Source organism: Aristolochia californica, unplaced genomic scaffold (genome assembly GCF_029961685.1).
Source record: "Aristolochia californica isolate CCGP_79_NKW_82.1479 unplaced genomic scaffold, dmAriCali1.0.hap1 SCAF_15, whole genome shotgun sequence".
NCBI classification, from domain to species: domain Eukaryota; kingdom Viridiplantae; phylum Streptophyta; class Magnoliopsida; order Piperales; family Aristolochiaceae; genus Aristolochia; species Aristolochia californica.
The window spans coordinates 23,046,949-23,065,538 of record NW_027181826.1 but is presented as its reverse complement, the minus strand read 5'-3'; the positions used below and the strand labels follow the sequence as shown (position 1 = coordinate 23,065,538).

Genomic DNA, 18,590 nt, shown 5'->3' with positions numbered 1-18,590 from the left:
ACAACAGATTCAAAACGAAAAGATATTTGGTGCGAAACATGCGAAACAATTGGACGGATAAGATAGTCATTGATCAGATAGATGCGATAGCCGTTGATAGGACTATTGAGATAATCATTGATTATTATCGGATGGTTGAGATAGCGTTTTTGTTCTTTTATGATGAGTAGCGACTCCCAACTCCAAAAATGGAAGATAGAGAAAAGGTTTGCGTGCTTGAAGAAATTCTCAACCTATTTATATCTAATCTTAGCTTCCCTTTGACTTGATGAAGAAATATAACCAGGAAGGTGAACTAACTATTACACAAAAAGCAACCGCCTCATACATGGAATCCAACAGCCAAATGCAGCAATTTCTGCTTCTCTCCCTCTATAAAAACGCATCGATTTCCTCCTGTCAATACCCACTGAGCTTTTAGCACCCACAGCAGTATCTCCTGCATCCTTGGCCAGCCTTTCTCGAGCTCTTTACACCCTTACGATCATGGCCTCCGGCCACCCCAGCTCTTTCTTCTCAGTGCTCATCACCCTTTTGTTGGTGAGCCAACACTCATGCCTCGCAGCTCGCCGACTGCTAGACACAGCAGCGCCACCACCCGCCTTGCCCATCCCAACCCTACCCAATCCTACGTTGCCTCCAATTCCGTCCATCCCTTCGCCGGTGGTGCCGAGTTTGCCAAAGCCCACGGTGCCGCTGACACCTGCATTGCCCATTCCCACCATCCCAACGCTACCTAAGGTCACGTTGCCACCCATGCCTTCCATCCCCACCATTCCTTCCATTCCAACCATCCCTTCAATCCCCAGCATTCCTTCCATTCCGTCATTCCCAAAGATACCCTTCTTCTCCCCACCCCCAAGCCGTTGATTCATCTCTGTGCACTTTGATTTTACCGTGGCGTTATCTATGTATCTGTACTGTCTTTGAGGGGGTCGTTTGTATTTCTCAGCTTTATTTACTTCTGTAGTTTGCACTGTATTGTGGGAACCTTTGCAGATTTATTTTACAGATTGTAATATTATTGAATTCTGATGATATATGATTCTGTGAGTGGTTGATGTGATCACCTTAGTAGTATGAATGATCCATTCTTGATTTAAAGTCAAATGGGTGTCAGTGTGGACAAGTTCATGTCCACTGGAAAACAATTTTCAGTATTAATGTCCCCAAATTAGGAAAACGTAGAAAATAAAAGAATTAGTAACTTGTAAAATATACTTAATTAAAATATAATACTTAAACATTAAATTAGGTAAAATAACACGAATAATTAATTTAATGTATAACTAAAACATATTAATGTATTAATTAATTTAATTATATATTATATTAGTTAAATATTATTATTTATTATACATTAATACAGTAATTACATGAGTCAATTAATTGTACACATGACTAATCATAAAAAAAAATGTTAAAAATAACATAAACGAATATAATACATTTAGTTATTAATTTATTGATAATATATGGTATTCTTTAACATAAAAAAAGTCATGATTAAACAGGAAAAATCTATCAAATACTAACTTTAACACACTATATATTTTTACATATTATTAATTAAAAATATTTTTTCATTAAATTTAAAACTATTGATTTTATTAATTATAAAAATGAGTTAATTAAACCAAGTGTTTGAGTTAACAATATTTTAATTACCACTATTAAATCACTAATACAATAGAGTAAATTAAAAATAAATATGATTAATAAATAAATAAATAATATTATATTAATAACATAAGATGGATTTTTTATATGGTATTAATTAATAATATAGTTTGACAAAATTAAAAATAATTAATTAATCAAATGCATACTTTAATTATATTTTATTTACCAGAGACTTAAATACGAAGTTTATTATAGTAATAAAATTTAACAAAATCGAAATAGGGGGAATGGGGGAAATCGAACGAAATTGAAAGGTATTTTGGGAGAAAAAAGAATAGCGAGAGAGAGAAACGAGTGGGAGGCTGAAAGGGAGAAGAGAGGGAGAAGAGAAAGAAGAAAGGGAGGCCGAGAGGGATAAGAGAGAGGAAGAAACGAGAGAGAAAAACAGAGAGCACTCGAGAGAAAATAGGGAGGCACGGAGACAAGAGGGGGGTGCCGGAGAGAGGGAGAAAAAAATGAAAAAAAAGAAGTCGGAAATCAGATTCCATTTTTTTATAACGTGGAAACGATATTCCTCTTCATCTTCAGCATCCAGATGACATGAAGTTTGGTGCTCTACTAACGACATAAACTGATGAACAACGTAATGCGGCTGATCTTCATATTACCCTTCAAGTGCAACCCTACCCTAGTGCAAAGACCGAGGAAAGTGACTTATTCCTCTATTGCTGATTCCGTTCGTCTCTAACTTGCTGATTCGGCCTCTTATTAGCTGACCTGGATTTGCCACGTCATGTTTAATATAATATTTTCTTATCATTGTCAGCAAATTAAAGCTCTCGCTTTGAAATTAACGACATCTACCTACGGAGAAACCGAAGTCCGGCATTGGAGAAGAAACCCTCCACATTCATTGGAAGATCTGAAATCATTTTCCGCCCAGCTCCTTTCTTCTTTTGCGTTCATTTGCACTTCTTTCCATCCGCATTTCACAGAGAACGAAGATGATCCAGCAATCTCTCACCACTGCCGCACTCTCTTTTGTGCCAATCTCTTTAGTCAAGCCAAGAAATGATTTCAGCTATCGTCCAGTTCTTTGCTCCGAAGCCGTCGACTCTTCGAACCAAACTGACTCGAAACCCCTGCAGTCGTCGAAATTGTTCGAGTCAAAGTCGGTCAGCTCGACAAGCCCCTACCCTGGTGGTCTTGGGCCCTATACCGGTCGAGATCCGAACGTCAAGAAACCTGATTGGTTGCGGCAGAGAGCGCCGCAAGGAAAGAGGTATCAGCAGGTGAAGGAGCAATTGTCTCAGTTGAAATTGAACTCAGTTTGTGAGGAAGCACAGTGTCCCAACATTGGAGAGGTGAAATTTTGTGTTTCTATTTTTCTTTGCTTTTTCTTTCTCCTGGTCTTGTGCTTTTGGAAGTTTCAGTTGGTTTTCTGCAGTATCGGCTTGCTATATTATATTTACGTTCAGTTGGTTCATTTGATTTTTCACGTGATTCTTAGCATTCAGTTTTGTGTCATACATTTGATTTTTTTTTTTTTTTTTCCTTCCATTCGTTTTATCAATCAGACCCATCTAGCTAGCTGCCATGTGGAAGGAACTTGACGGGTTTTAAGGTTGAGCATGGGTGATGAAAGAAAGCCAATGTCCATCTTTTCTAAATAAAATATCATTTAGTCGCATTGCACGGCGGCAACTACAGTGTAGATAGCTTCCAATAATTCTGTGAAAGCACGGCATTGAAACTTGAGAACTTCGCTGCCTGAACCTTTTTTTTTTTTTTGGTGGTTTTGGTGTAGTGTTGGAATGGCGGTGGCGGTGATGATATTGCTACTGCTACAATCATGCTTCTGGGTGATACTTGCACCCGTGGCTGCCGTTTCTGTGCCGTGAAAACCAGCAAAACCCCAGCCTCTCCTGACCCTATGGAACCAGAGAACACTGCCAAGGCAATTGCAAGCTGGGGGTATTTTCAAGATTTCAGTTTCAAATTAACGGAAACATTTTCTTCTGTTTTTCCGACCAGTGGAGGTTATAATGCATTTGAATAAGCCATAAAAGTTTCTACATAAAATCTATACAATTTTTTCTCAAATTACCATAAGGGGAAGTGGTAATACTATAGACCACCCTTAAGAGTCATCGCTTCATGGACAAACCTGACTGCAATATTTTAAGCTGGTGGAAGCTTGGAAAGGTCTATGTGTGCTCTTTTTCAACTCAGAATATCGATCCACTAATGTTGTAGAGTGCCGAAGAGATGATTGATAAATTGCATGTATCTATTCCCAAGCTTGCTGGTAACATCGGGCAGTTCTCATGATCCGTTTGATAGTTTGGTTGAAGACCCACATCTTCTCTGATTTGTTCTTCTAGTTCTAGTACTTACATAGTAGATTCATCGATGAAGTGTATTCTTTGGGTTTTGGAATGAGTGCCATTGTTGTCAAGTATGGGTATACGAGTTCCTCTCTGTGTCAGGTAGTTGTGAAACGAGATGAAGTGGATATGCTTTTTCAGGTGATAACAGTGAGCAATCTGAGGCCAAGGTGTCTCAGGTCTGACAGTGATCCAACTCATTGAAAGTTAGATGAAGGACATCCAGAATAGCCAGTTGGGTGAAGCTACTAGTTAGTGGCTTGGAGTCCATAGTACATTCTTGAATCTATGTTTTTTTTTTTTTATAAAGATGTATTGTATTAACAAGCAAAAATTTACAAAGGAAGAGGGAGCAAATCCCTAACAACAAGTTGTTGGAGAGATGCTCCCTGCTTGGCAAGCACATTCTTGAATCTATGTTGGACAATGGTTTTTAGGTCTGATGCATATTTTGTCATTCACTTGAGAAATGATTGAGATCATTTGGAAAATGTAAAGTATCCTTTAAAGCTGTTAAAAACTGTACTAAAATGCATGCTTTTTCTGCATTAGCTATTTGATGTAGCTCCAATGTTTTCAATGATTTTGCAGTGTGGACTACATTGTCTTGACTAGTGTGGATCGTGATGACCTACCTGATGGTGGCAGTGGCCATTTTGCTAATACTGTTAAAGCTTTGAAGGTTTGTAGATCTTAAACTGAGTTGACTCCCAAGAACTCATTTGACAGGGGATTGCTGGCAAGTTCACAATGTAAATTGACTCCTTGATATTCATTGTGCAGAGTATGAAGCCTGAGATCCTGGTTGAGTGCTTAACTTCTGATTTCCGAGGGGATCTCAGGGCTGTAACATCTTTGGTCCACTCTGGGCTTGATGTGTTTGCTCACAACATTGAAACTGTAAAAAGACTTCAACGAATTGTTAGAGATCCACGGGCAGGGTAAGGTGGCATACTTTTTTTCTTTTAGCTCAATTATCTTTATTGATAATATTTAGAAAATAAAATTTGTTTGTTAAAGTGACTTTGACACAAATGCATAAAAAAAATGATGGATTCAGATATGCTTACTAAATACAGTCAACAGTTGTTGAGGGAAAGAATTGTTGAGATGAACAAATAATCTTGAGCTCTCATTTACTGAGTGGATGGCCTGAATGTCCTATACTAGGAAGACCTATAATGGGGAGTTGTGGAGTGTGCAGATATGTAACTAATGCATGTGTAGATTACATTTTCGTCTAAGACTTCTTTTGCATGTTCTACTATGGGCGAGTGATTACTTTGTCTTGTCTTGTTGAAATAGGTATGAGCAGAGTTTATCTGTTCTTGAACATGCAAAGCTCTTCAAAGAGGGAATGATATCAAAATCTTCTATCATGCTCGGCCTTGGAGAGTCAGATGAAGAGGTGAAACAGACAATGGCTGATTTGCGTGCCATAAGTGTTGATATTCTCACTCTAGGACAGTACTTACAGGTGCAAGAAACAATCTATGTAGTAAACAGTCTTGAAGTCTATGTTTTCTCTATTAACTCCTATTGTCATGACTGCTTGATTGCAGCCGACTCCACTCCACTTGTCAGTAAAAGAATATGTGACTCCTGAAAAGTTTGACTTCTGGAAAGAGTATGGAGAGTCAATCGGTTTCCGATATGTTGCCAGTGGACCTCTGGTAAATTTTTAGTAATTCTTTGTGAAATACTGTTTATTTTATCGATGTCCTGAAATTTGACATTAACTTCTCAGCCTAGGCTGATACTTGTGGGATCTAACTTATGGATGAGCTTCTTTAGGTTCGATCTTCCTATAGGGCAGGAGAGCTCTTTGTGCAGACAATGGTGAAAGAAGAAAAAGCTAAATTTGCATCCAGAAGATTCAACTAATCTTTCTTAGATGATGAGAGCTCAGCTGTTAAGGATTTCCACATTGTGTTTGCTCTTGCTCTCATCAAATTTACCCAATTTCTGTAGCTGGAATTGCTTTTTGGCAGGTTCAAAAGCAGGCTTGCTGTTCTAGGTGGATGTGGAATTTTTTTCTAAAAATGCAGTATACTTTCAAATGTAGTGATTTTAGTGAGAGCATGATTATTTATACCGAGTGAGGATTTTATAGCCATTTTGATGTAATTTGTTAATTTTTCATGAGAATGTAGCACTCTGTTTTTGTTTGAACTCTTCATTCTTGTAAATGCATTTATGATTTTGGTGATATGGAACTAAAGTTGTCAGAAATGATTTCGAGGAAGAAATGCTTGAAAAACTGGATTTTTTCAAAATGGTGCAACGGAATTCAGATTGGTGTTTGAGTGCTTGTGCCACTGCTCTCCGTGCATCCACTGTGGACTCAACTTGATATTGCCCCATGTGAGGGCTGCAAACTGGCATTCATTGCCCTGGATGGAATTCGGGTGATGCAATATGCACTAGGTAGCCTCTCTTCTGCTTTTCTTCTTCTTTCTTTCCACCAAAAATTTCTTGATTTTATTCTGTCACACAAAGATGTCTATTTCGAAAGTATATATACCTTCAACAACCTGGTTTAATGTCGCCAAACATCTCCTTTCTTGTCTTTTCTCTAAGAAATGAAAATGAAAGAAAGGAAAGCATTGCCTAAGCTTTAAGTAACTACTACTTTCTTCCCATCTTGTGTTATTTAAATGAAGTGTTTCTCTTGTGGAGAATGATATGTTAGTTGAGTTTCCATTCTTATTTGTTTTCTTGATAGGAGCATGACTTTGTTAAGTGGGATGCAATACTACACACGCATTGCACCTAGGGATTGGTAAACATAGTTACCATCTTTGGGAATGATTTTAGCTTGACAATATTTTAATTAATTTTCAGTTTTTCATGATGTGTCTTTATATTTTAATGGTTAACATTCATGTCATAAGGTAACAACCGTTATCATATCTGACAGTAGTAAGGCTGCTGCAGGTTCTGCATTCTAAGGATATGATCTCCTAGCTTCTTTTCACTGAAGACTTCTATACAGCGATAAGACTTGTCTACCCTTTTTGAGGCTTCTTTTACACTGCATTTTGTTAGCTCCCTTTTGGTTTCCTTCTTCTCTTCATCATCATTGTCCCAGTTACCCCTTTTAGCAAGTAGAGCAATGTTGTTGAGGTGCTCCCTGGCGTCTTTGTAACTTGTTTGGGTTGTGTATCGTTCTGGAGAACTTCTCTTTCTATTAATTTAGTTTCTCTTGTAAAGTGTGTTGCATGCTTTTATGTTCCTCTGGGATTTCTTCTGACACTCGTGATTCTGCACCAATTTTATGAGTGGTCCAAGTAATGTTTGAACATTCTTATGTACCCAGCCTGCTGGTGGAGAAGGTGATTCTGTGGATGACATACAAGAAGAGAAAGGTTCTTAAAAGCAAGCGTTTACAAATGATGGATGATCAAGGTGCACAAGTCAACGAGTAAGAATTGAATCCTGAGCAAAGGCTTTCAGTATTAGTGATGTAGAGAAAAGAGGGAAACTACCTTTAGATCATGACATCCTGCAGAATCCCATTTATTTTGTGCATCATATCTTCTAGATTAAACACAGCATCATACCGCTTCCATAAAATACCTGCACAACATCTTTAGTGGGGGTTTCTTTTGGGTTATTGCATACTCTTATTCTGGTTTTAGAATTGGAAAGAAAGTGTGAAAAGCAGATTTTTAGTTGTCCAAAATTTTTCATTATTTGTGTTATTTTTTGAGGATGAGAGAATTTTCCTCTTGTTTTAGTTATATTTTTCATTTTGGGGTACTAACACTATAAACTGTTTTCCAGTGCACTTGAACTCGTCCACACTAACACCAGCTTTCACTTGAATTTTCCTAATTATTGTATTAATTTATAATAAATTAAAATTATTTATTAATATAATATCTTATTTAATTAAATAGTATATTAATATATTTTTAATTATACATTAAATTACTTATTAGTGTAGAAATCATGTTTGTTTTGGTTAATTATTTGTTTAGGTATATGTTATATTTAACTATATTCTAAAAAAAGTTGTTCATTCTCTTGTTTTGGTTATATTTTTCATTTTGGGGCACTTGACGGCAGTTAGCCAATACAACCCAACAGACCAATCTATTAGGTGCGGTTAATTATTTGTTTAGGTATATGTTATATTTAACTATATTATAAAAAAAGTTGTTCATTCTCTTGTTTTAGTTATATTTTTTATTTTGGGGTACTTGATAGCGGCTAGCGAATACAACCCAACAGACCGATCTGTTAGGGGCGAAAAACTACTGCCTACAAGAGTGGACGAAACCACTCTGACACTCACCCCGCCCATTTTCTACCGCCTTTCACGGGATTCAAATGCGGGACGTGGCGTGCCCAGCTCTGATACTATGACAATAGCTAATCAACACAACCCAACAGATTGATATGTTAGGTGTGGAAAACTACTGGCTACAAGAGTGGACGGAACTGCTTTGATAGCACTAACACTGTAAATTGTTTTCCAGTGCAGTTCAACTCGTCCATACTAACCCAGCTTTCACTTGAACTTAACCTATGACTCAGATTTGGAAGAAGATGGTCCATACTAACCCAACTTTCACTTGAACTTCACCTATGACTTAGATTTGGAAGAAGATGAGTTGGTTTGAGTTTGAACTCTATCCTCTTATGTTCTTATAATATTCTTGAATTATCTTCAATTCAAGCTTTTGAGCTTTAGAGAATGTTTGTACCGTCATATGAAAATAAAATGATGAAATATAATTTTTATTTAATTTTTTAATAATTTTTTTCTCTTTGACTAATTTTCTTACTATGAGAAAATTAATTATAATGATATGAGAAATAAAAAATTATAAATAATAAAAAAGGTTGAAGAAAGAAGTAATTATGAGCTATTTTCGTATTTTTAGATAACTTTTCCTATAATTTCTTATTAGATCAATAGAAAACTTATTACTTTTTTTTAATATTTCTTAAAAGTAAGAGGAATTAGAGAACTCAAGCAAAAAAAATTGGTAAATAAAAAAAAACTCTATTTTCTAGATGACACAAACAACACGCCCTTGAGTGAATAATTTTACCGGAGCTGGTCAAAACTGCAACTCCAGGGAAATGAAGAAACAACAAAACTCGGATAAAAACCCGGAAGATAGCATCAACTAGGAGTGACATCGAGTTGAGCCAACCTGCATATATCTAAGCTTGGCTTGATCTGAATACTTTGAACTCGAGTTCGAGTTCCAACTTATATTTAAAACTTCAAAAAAAAAAATATTATGATGAACTTAGTACCATTTAATTACAAGTTATCATATATCACAAAGGAGGCCAATACTTTACAATAGAGTATATTCATGTATAATAACCAACTTAATAGACCTAAAAGAAAGAGCAAACACCTTTATCGATAGTGTGTATTATATCGACGAACAACAATATTAGATGTTGAGGGGCCCAAAAGGGCTACAAGATCAATTGTGTTTGAGGTTTGAGGTAAATAAGAACAATTATTTACCAGTTAAAAGAAAAAATTAACAAGAACAATTAAAGTAAATAGTATTTTCGTAAAAAAATCTATAAGTCTATTTACAAGTTAACAAACCGATTTTAAAAAATCTCGAGTTTGGCTTTATATTTAATGAACCTTATTTCAAGTTTGAACTCGAGCTGAGCTACAGTAAAAACTGAATTCAAACGGTTTGAGAATCAATTTGTCTTAGTGCGACCCCCAGCGTACTTCAAACAAAACCAAAGATAACAAAAGCTTTCCGAGACGAAACATTCCTCTTGGCTAGCGGCTGGCAGATCCTGAATCATCCTTCAAAGCCTAAAAAATTAATTGCGTAATGATGAGAATACAGAAGAAAGGTTCGCGGCTCTACGTAAATACTAGGATAAAGACACAGGGTCTTCTGAAGAGAAGTCGGGACGGGACACTTACAGGTTAGTCGGTTGCTTCTGGATGGTCAACCGCAGACGGTAGACGTGCTGATCTTGAAAAGTGAGAGGGAGTGTCTCCAGCCTCTCGACGCGAAAAATTACAGCGGATGCTCATTTTCTAACGCGATTCAGTCGTCTTCACAAGCTCCACCACGTTATCCTTCTTGCTGAGATCCTTACTGCCGATTTCTTGCTGGAACGCGAACTTCCAGAGGTACTTTCTTTTTCTTTTTTCCTTTTTCTTTCTCCTTACGCTCCCTGTCCTCCGGTCTTCTTCGTACTTCCTCTGCCTTCGCTCCACTGTAGACGAGTTCTTTAGAGCCCGTTGCTTAAGATTTCCTATTGGTTTTGATCGCCCTTAATTTATCCCGCATGACTTCTTTATTTTGGGTCTTCTCTTAGACCAGGAAATAGGTTTTTCTGGTGTCTGATTCTCTTTCTTCGAAAGAGAAATTAAAAATTAAAAAAAAAAAGATATATGATCGGTGAAAGAGTTTTCTAATATTATGGTTTTATCCAACGAACTCCTGCGGATCATTTACCTCTCACTCATCACCCTCCTCGAATTTGTATTCACAGAACGTATCTATCTCGGGAGATTATGCCATACTTACAAATACTTTTTTTTTTTTTTTTTATGTTTTAGGATGGGTAGAAGTCTTTCTATAGTCAGTTATTACATGAAATTAACATATTTGGACATTTTTTTCGGGAAGGCTATTCCTTATTTTAAAGGAACTCCTGGCGAACAAGTTCTCAAACTAGGATTTGTTTTGAAGGAACATCTCTTTAAAATTGAATGTCGCCCAGATAAAAAGAAGTTCTCATTCTTCTCCTTTTGCTTTTGTAGTTCCAGAACTCAATGCACTTCTTTTTCTTCTTCTTCAAAAAAGTTCAACGCAGGAGTGTATCTTCATCAGTGTCTCCTTACTGTCGTTTTTTTTTTTTTTTTACATTATGCATTGGTTTGGGTTTCTCACGGGCTCTCTTTGTTAAGGAAAGTGTTTCTGTCTCTCATGGTGAAAAAAGTGGTTGAATTGTTCTTGGCAGTTTTGGCATTGCTTTTATGTTTTCTTTCTCTAGTTCATCATTTGTAGAATTTGAACTTTAACATGATTTTTTGGAAGTAAATGGATTAATAAATGGGGAAGGCCTCTACAGATTGCTTTATGAATGTGACAAAACTAAAAAAAATTGTTGTTGTTTTCAATGGGTTGTATTAAATGATTTGGTCAATTACCATATAGTTACGTTTTTTTATCTCACATCATAATCATATAAGTGGTAACCAACTAAAAGATATCGGCTATGCATTCATTGGAAAATTTATGTTGAAATTAAACATGTACATGATAAAAAGAAAAATCTTATTTTCTCATTCACTCCCTTGCATCTATTTAATTCATTTCTCCCTCTTTAGTTGTGAAATGCACTTAGCTTTTTTATTAGTTGATTATGTCCCACACGGTAAAGATGAGTCATGAATTATCTTAAAATGACTAGCTGAAGTTAGGGGACTTTTTCTTTTTTAATCAGCATATGACTTTTCTGGATATTAACCCATGTGGGATTATTCCCACAATCACTTCCTCTTACATCCAGGCCCACTCAAATGGATAATGGTTCTGGGATGTGAGCGACACAAATGGTGATAAATTGTGTAGGCACAAAATGAGCCTAACAAGACAGATGTTTTTCTTTGATACCATATTAAATTTGGGTCCAAGTCTATCTTAAAATGACTAACTGAATTTAGGAGGTTTTTTCCCAACAATTAATTACGTGCTTTTCTTGATGTTAGCCCATATGGAATTATTCTCACTAACACCACATACCTTTCAGATGGAGCAACACATGAGAAGAGTATAACATGAACAAATACTATGCTCTAACTTGTTTTCTTTGCCTTTAGAAAGACATATGACATGACAAGATAGATATCCAGTTGATTATTCATGTTTGTTTTGTTTAACCAAGCAACAACTTTCTATGCTCACTCTTAAATTTTGAGTAGTTGGTGCTAACAGGAGAATTTGCATTTCAGGTATAGCATTGGGAAATCACTTTCAGGGGCTTCATTGCCACGTTGGTCATTTTAGGACATCAAAGTCTTGCTAGGCTCCACGTATTTTATGCCCTGAGGAGGCCTCTGCACTTCATTGCCTTTGTTTCATTATACTTTCCCATTAAAAACGGAAAAAAGTCATTTGAGTTTCAAATCTTCCAGAGAGGAACCTTTTCAAGGAAAAAAAAATCTTCTACAGTGGAACAGAAAGAGAGAAACTGATTTTGGCAAGAAGTTTTTGAAATCACCAATATCTCGAAAGTGGAAGATGTGATTTAATCTTCTTAATTTTGGAAGTACTAAGGAACATAATGAAGCCTCCCAAAATGGGGGAGACAAAGAATCGTAGTCTCAACAGTCACATGATGACTCTCCATCAACGTCTTCGACAAGCACTTGACCTTGGTGTGATGTAAGTTCTTCAAATTCTTTTCACTCTCATAAAAGGAAAACAAGGGTAGGTTCTTTTTGCTAACTTCTTTGGTATTGAACATGAGCTGAATCTTATATTTTGCCAATTTAACATTCAGAAAATTGTTGTTTCTTTTTTTAATGAAAAATCAGTCACACTTATTCCTCACATAGAAAACAGCAGCATGTATTTTTGGTGCATTAGGCTTCTAAGATTTTACCATTTTAAATTTATATTAAAGGGGAATTTTGTTTTCGCAGGTGTCAGGATAACAAAGGTAGAAGATGGGAATGCACAAATGTGGAGGTACAGGGACATGTTGTACGCTCAATAGCGTCATTTCTTGAATGTATTTCTTCTGATCTTTTGCGTCATCAACTTGTAAAGGTAAGTACAATCTCCTTTGAAAGAGTTCCATTCCAATAGAATAACGAGCATCTGTTCTTAAGTTCTTGTAATACGTGCCTGCTTTTTAAGCTTGAATGATGTAGTATGCTGACACTCCATTATCCTTCTGTGATTTGCATCTCTGAAAAGCGAAGAAAAAATGTGCACCGGCAGAAAACTCGTTTACAATTTTTTTTTTTATATCATTTTTGACATTTGTGCATGTAATTTGGATGGGATTTGTGCTGATGTAGGGTGTTGACGCTATATGTCTGGCATGACTAATTAGAGACATGTAATCAACTTATTGTTGAACTAATTAATGCTAATATAAGATGTAAGATAAGATTAAGGGAATTTAAACTTAAGCAAACTAATTGATCTTCTATGCTTATCAGACTGATATTACACAATGTAATATTTCTCTTATCAGAATTCTATCGTTGATATGGTGCTTGCTCTGGAAAAAATTCTTCAATCTGGAAATGAGATGGTGCTGAACATTGCAGCAAGTGTGACGGTGAAGTTGATTGAGCTGTTAGGAAATTCTGTGCTCCAGTATGATGTTTCAAATCTTGTTGGTACTTTGTCATGCTTGTTATCTTCCCAGAGATCTTCAATTTCTGTCTCATCTGCCATTGCTTTGAACTGCATCCTCTCCAAAATGACCCTCTCAAACCTTGGAAGGCACCACAAAATTTGGCAAGCAATAGAAGAAGGAGATGCAGTTGGGAACATCCTCCATGCTGTACAAGGTTATATTAATGGAAGCCAACCTATTGAATGTTTCAAAGAGATGCTAACACTTTTGAGGACCATAATGTGGCAGTGGCCACCTTCTAGGTACTTCGTTTGGAGTAATGCTGTAATAATGTCTCCATTACAAGCTCTATGTAAGAACCTTGAGTCTTCTGTTGTAGCCAAGGTTCTACGACTTTATTCTGCCTTAGGTACCCTTTTGACTACGGTAAATTTCTTTCCTTGATGAGTTATCCTTTATTAATTCATTATGCTACCATGTATTAAAGATGTCATTTTATTTCTTTTCACTCATCAGCTCTATGCAGTAATGGAGCCAAAAAGCTTCTAGAAGGTGGAGCGCTAGTAAAATTGATGGTACACTTTATGGGAGATTCACAGCCTCATCATGTTCGAGTAGAAGCCTTTATACTCATGCAGCATTTGTCTGTATGTTTGAACTTCTCTGATGTTTTTTAACCAGTTTTGTTATTTTATTTCTTTCAAAATCATTTAGTGATTATGGATTTCTGTTTTCTGATGCAGAGGTCTGAAGAAGGTTGTTCAAAAATGATAGAACTGTGTTGTGAGCCCATTGTCCAGTGCATCCTTAATGCAATGAGTGGCTGGAAATCACATTTTCATGTAAAAGTTCCAAATGATCAAATTCCTTTAGTGGTAGAGGCCTGTCGCTCAGCATTGATTACTCGTTGGGCAGGGAAACATCACTCTCATTTCTGGAGAGAGAGAATTGACCAGGCTCTTCTTGGTCTTATTTTCAGAAAGCCTATTGAATTCGACCATTCTCAGGCACAGTTACCATTACAAGAACTGGCAGTTGTTGAGGATGACCTTGGTACTAAAGGTCTTCGTGTTGTAAGGCCTTATGTATGGGATATTCTTGGATGGCTTGCAGCATACTGCCCACCAGATTTTAATCCCAAAATTTATGGAGATAAATGCTGCCTGGACATGCTTATTGCTTGTGCGTGGTAATGTGTTTCTTCTCCTTTATTTCCTTCTAACTTTTAGTCATAAGTAGCTGCAAATTTTAATGGCATCAACTAATGCTTATGTTTGTGAATAGTACGGTGGCAGCAAAAACATTTCAGACAGTTACTCTTTCCTCTCACAAAGATCTGCATGTATCTGGACGTGAACCAATATGCCGTGCAGTCTTGTTAATGGTCCATTCGCCATGCAAGTACATTGCCTCCAGAGTAAGAAAATTGTTATTAGAGGCACTCACCCCATTTAGTGAGAAGCATCTTCAACACCAGCTTTATAACCTGAAATCAATCGTCTCAAGGAATGACATCATGCCATCTGACAGTTCCCAAATTGTCATTATTCTAATTAGTTTAACATCTCATATAAGTTTGTTTCGGTATCAGAACCTTCTCTCCAAGAGTGAAGTTATGGAGGCATTAATTGCATTGATCAGGAAGTGTTTAAGCAGTGATTGGCAAGTTACAAGGTCAAGTATAGCTCCTCATCTACAAAATGCGACTGGGACGAGAATATGCTGTTGGGTTCTTGTAGAAGAGTGGGTGGGTGGAGATCTCATTTTGTTTTTTTGTCTCTGGGCACTTTTTGAGTTGATGGGAACTTTTTATGAAAACAGTCACCAAGAGGTGAATTTTAGTCAAGCTAGTAGTGGCATAGAGTTGGAAAGTAAAGAGGATGAAAATTTACTATACATGCTTCACAAAATCAATTCTACTGGTTTTTCTCCAGGCGTTAGATGGTTCAGTGCATGCTGTCTTAGTTTCTTTGGGTTGTATGGCTTTCCCTGTTGCCTTGGTGAAAGGATCAAGAAGGCTCTTTATGAGAATGAACTAGCAGATGTGGATCTAATTCTTTCAAATGGGCACCACTTAAGAGTTCATAAGGTCATTCTTATGGTCACATGCCCATCTTTGCTTCCTCCAGAGGTTCAGAAATCCTGTGAGAAAATGTTGGAGGATGACTCTGCTGAACAGTGTGATATTGAACAGCCAAGTAGAAGCATTAGGCAGGAAGTTCGTTTGTCCTCTCATGTAAGTCATGGTGCCTTGGTTAAATTGTTGGAGTTTGTTTATATGGGATGCACCCAAGCAGATGATAATATAGGGAAACAGTTGAAAAGTCTTTCCAAAAGATGCAACATGATGTACCTCTCAGATTTGCTTTACAGGAAAACACCAAAATGGGGCACCCAGATTCCTAGCCTTGATTTCACTCTTGCACTCAGAACATATGGACATCTCTCGTATGTGCCTTTCTTTTGCACAATGATTTTGCTTCCTTACTAAGCATCTTTCAATTTTATTGAATCTGTATATTTCTCTCTTTTTTAGCTTCCTCCTTATGGTGAATCCTCTTTACTGAATCACCTTGACGTTACAAGAGTGGCCATGGTTGTTTCTGATAAACTTTCCCTTTGGTTACAGAGACACCATATTGGAAGCAAATCCAGCTGAAGTGATGTCCCAGAACTGCACAATTTGCTTCTTGTCGTCACCCCACATGCATGTCCACAGAATCCTATTATGGTCAAGCTGTACTTATTTGGCAGCGTTGTTTCAATCTGGGATGCAAGACAGGTATAACTTTGAGCTTACTTGTACACTGGACTTTAACCTCACCAACGACTTCATGATATTTGAATTGTAAGAACTTATTTAATGCTCACCTAGGTCCTCTTACCAATCTAAATGGGACTAGGCAAAGAGCTTATCTGAACGTTATTTTAACATATCATCTATGAAGTAGACCTTAAGTACATGTGAAATTCTCTGGTGTTTTTCTTTATCTTAAGGTTGAAGCATGCAAGGTTTGAATAAAGTGAATTCTACAGCATTTGCTTCAGTAAAACCTTAGTAACCGATAAATATTTTTTTTCTTTAGGAGTTCAATTGAATTTTTAGAGATGAGGTGAAAAATGAATCATTTTGATTTACTAAGTGAATGCAGTGGCTTGTTACTCTGAAAATGAACTCTTGGAATATTCTGATTGTTATAATGTTTAATGGAACAATGTATATTTGCAGATTTATTTATGAAATTGACATAATAGTAAAAAATGGTTTTGGAAGTGGAGATGGTATAAAAATATCAAGTTGCATAGCATGTCAAACAAGTGAAAATCTGGCCTTGCTAGTGAGGAATCAAAAAGCAATATGTGAATGTTATGATTTGTTAAAGTCGGTTCAGTCCTCCCAACATGACTGGCTTGGGTATGGAAGCCTCTTGCCAACTAATAACCATATCTTTTCTAGTTTAACCCAATATGGGACTATTTTCCCATGCTTCATACGAGGTCATGTCCTCAAGTACCTCTGTTGGACACCTGTTTAGGATGTAGATGGTACATGCAACGGCTTCGGCCCATAAAACATGAGGACATATTCACATGAACCATGGAGAACAAACATGGAAGCCGCACAAAACATGACATTGACTTGGGTTGGGTTGTCTCTTATACCATGTTATAGTTATCTTTTCCTCCCTCCTTGAAGTTTTAAGCCCTAACCAATGATGGACTATTCTCTCACACATTAACAGCTGTCATGCTAAGACATCAAGTCTAAGACGTGTACACATGTAAAACTACGGAGTAATGGACTTGTTCATCTACCATCATGGTCAGAAATAATAAATCCATCTAAAGTCAAACTAAATGTAGAGCATTTTTTATAGTAGCTAGCAAATCTTGAGTTTGCCCTTGCTGATGAATTTAATGTCTATGAGGTAAAATAATGTAAAAAAATTCTTGCTTTACCTTGTCTGTTGAGGATTAATTGTAACTTGCTGATAGAAAACATGTTTCTTGTGCTTATACAGTTTGTGCTTCCATCAGTTTCTTATCCATAGTCTTTTATCTGTGTATTACAGCAAGTCCCAAATTGTCAAAGTTCCCGTTGGTTGGAAAGCTTTGTGCAAACTAGTCAGCTGGTTTTATACTGGAGAGCTGCCAAAACCCAGCTTAGATTGCTTATGGAAACATCTAGACACACAGGACCAGCTTCTCGAGATTCAGGCATACGTGGAACTGGCCTGGCTGTCTCAGTTCTGGCTCCTGGAAGATGTGCACGAAGAGAGTTACAACGTGGTCTTATCATGTCTGAAAACTAGCCACCAATTAGCTCTCCTCGTCACCAAGTCTGCAGCTGACCTTACTCAGTGGGAGATAGTTGAAGCTGCAGTAAACTACATTGCTCCTCTTTATCCCCAAATGCGAGATACTGGTGAACTTGAAGCTATCGATGAGGAGCTGCGTGATTTGGTTCGAGCGACATACGTCCGTCTTTCACAGGAGGGACACTTATGAGACGATCGAACAAATTTTCGTCCTCTATTAGCTAGTTCCATGTTCTAGTGAAAATGAAGTGTGGTAGAACAGCAGTATAGAAGAGCTTTCTAGTAGTCACCTGTATCATTTGAAAGTTGTTGCGACCTGTCCCCCCATGGCTGTGAGTCAAAAGTTAAAATGTTACTCTCCTTTATATCATGCATTCATTCTGGAATAGTTGACAGCAACAATCGCCAAATGAGTAGGGACTTTAAGGTTTATAAAAACATCACGAAATATGTAAGATTATTTAATTAAATGAGAGTTAAAGACTTAATTTCATTAATTATGATTTAAGTGCATTCATCTATTATATAAAGACATGTTCTTTTCTTACAAATAATACAAATGGATAGATCCAACTCGATTTTGGGCCTACTCTTGAGGGAAATGGCAAGCTTAGTCTGTCTCCTGTTCAAGTGTAGAGGAAACAGTGATTCATCATTGAACCCACTTTGTTACCATCCCTCTTCGATCCCAATGAAATCTACTAAAGTGAAGGGCACCCATTCCCAAATATTTTCTCAGAATGTACAGAAAAGAAGTAATCTTGAGCATATATGAGGGAGAAGATGAGTCGGGTCAGAGGTAGATTTGTGCCTCCAAGTCTATGTCAAATAAACCTGATCTTGATGTGCCATTTCCAAGGGTGCTGCTCACTGCTTCTGGAATTTAGCCGCTGGTGTTTATTTCTCCATTTGTTATATAAATCCAAAATCGACA

The 18,590-nt window shown here is 36.9% G+C and overlaps 2 protein-coding genes across 2 annotated transcripts; both read left to right on the top strand.

The window, feature by feature from the left end:
* Window positions 1–2,504: 2,504 nt before the first annotated feature.
* Window positions 2,505–6,152, top strand: LOC137951664 (lipoyl synthase, chloroplastic-like). The gene is made up of 7 exons (XM_068798487.1): window positions 2,505–2,987; window positions 3,431–3,597; window positions 4,602–4,692; window positions 4,794–4,951; window positions 5,316–5,487; window positions 5,573–5,683; window positions 5,805–6,152. The coding sequence occupies exons 1-7, from the start codon at window positions 2,628–2,630 to the stop codon at window positions 5,892–5,894; spliced, it is 1,149 nt and encodes a 382-aa protein (XP_068654588.1). The 5' UTR covers window positions 2,505–2,627; the 3' UTR covers window positions 5,895–6,152.
* Window positions 6,153–10,024: 3,872 nt separating this feature from the next.
* LOC137951696 (BTB/POZ domain-containing protein At1g04390) lies at window positions 10,025–18,113 on the top strand. Its single transcript, XM_068798546.1, has 9 exons — window positions 10,025–10,146; window positions 11,977–12,409; window positions 12,670–12,796; window positions 13,230–13,746; window positions 13,854–13,984; window positions 14,081–14,526; window positions 14,622–15,785; window positions 15,967–16,119; window positions 17,411–18,113. The coding sequence occupies exons 2-9, from the start codon at window positions 12,309–12,311 to the stop codon at window positions 17,844–17,846; spliced, it is 3,075 nt and encodes a 1,024-aa protein (XP_068654647.1). The 5' UTR covers window positions 10,025–10,146; window positions 11,977–12,308; the 3' UTR covers window positions 17,847–18,113.
* The last annotated feature ends 477 nt before the right edge of the window (window positions 18,114–18,590 follow it).

Coding starts and splice junctions, on each gene's coding strand:
- LOC137951664 (XM_068798487.1), top strand. CDS start 2,628: ATGATCCAGCAATCTCTCACCACTGCCGCACTCTCTTTTGTGCCAATC. Junction 3,598..4,601: donor AAGGCAATTGCAAGCTGGGG/GTATTTTCAAGA, acceptor ATGATTTTGCAG/TGTGGACTACATTGTCTTGA. Junction 4,693..4,793: donor ATACTGTTAAAGCTTTGAAG/GTTTGTAGATCT, acceptor TTCATTGTGCAG/AGTATGAAGCCTGAGATCCT.
- LOC137951696 (XM_068798546.1), top strand. CDS start 12,309: ATGAAGCCTCCCAAAATGGGGGAGACAAAGAATCGTAGTCTCAACAGT. Junction 12,410..12,669: donor GCACTTGACCTTGGTGTGAT/GTAAGTTCTTCA, acceptor TTGTTTTCGCAG/GTGTCAGGATAACAAAGGTA. Junction 13,747..13,853: donor ACGACTTTATTCTGCCTTAG/GTACCCTTTTGA, acceptor TTCACTCATCAG/CTCTATGCAGTAATGGAGCC.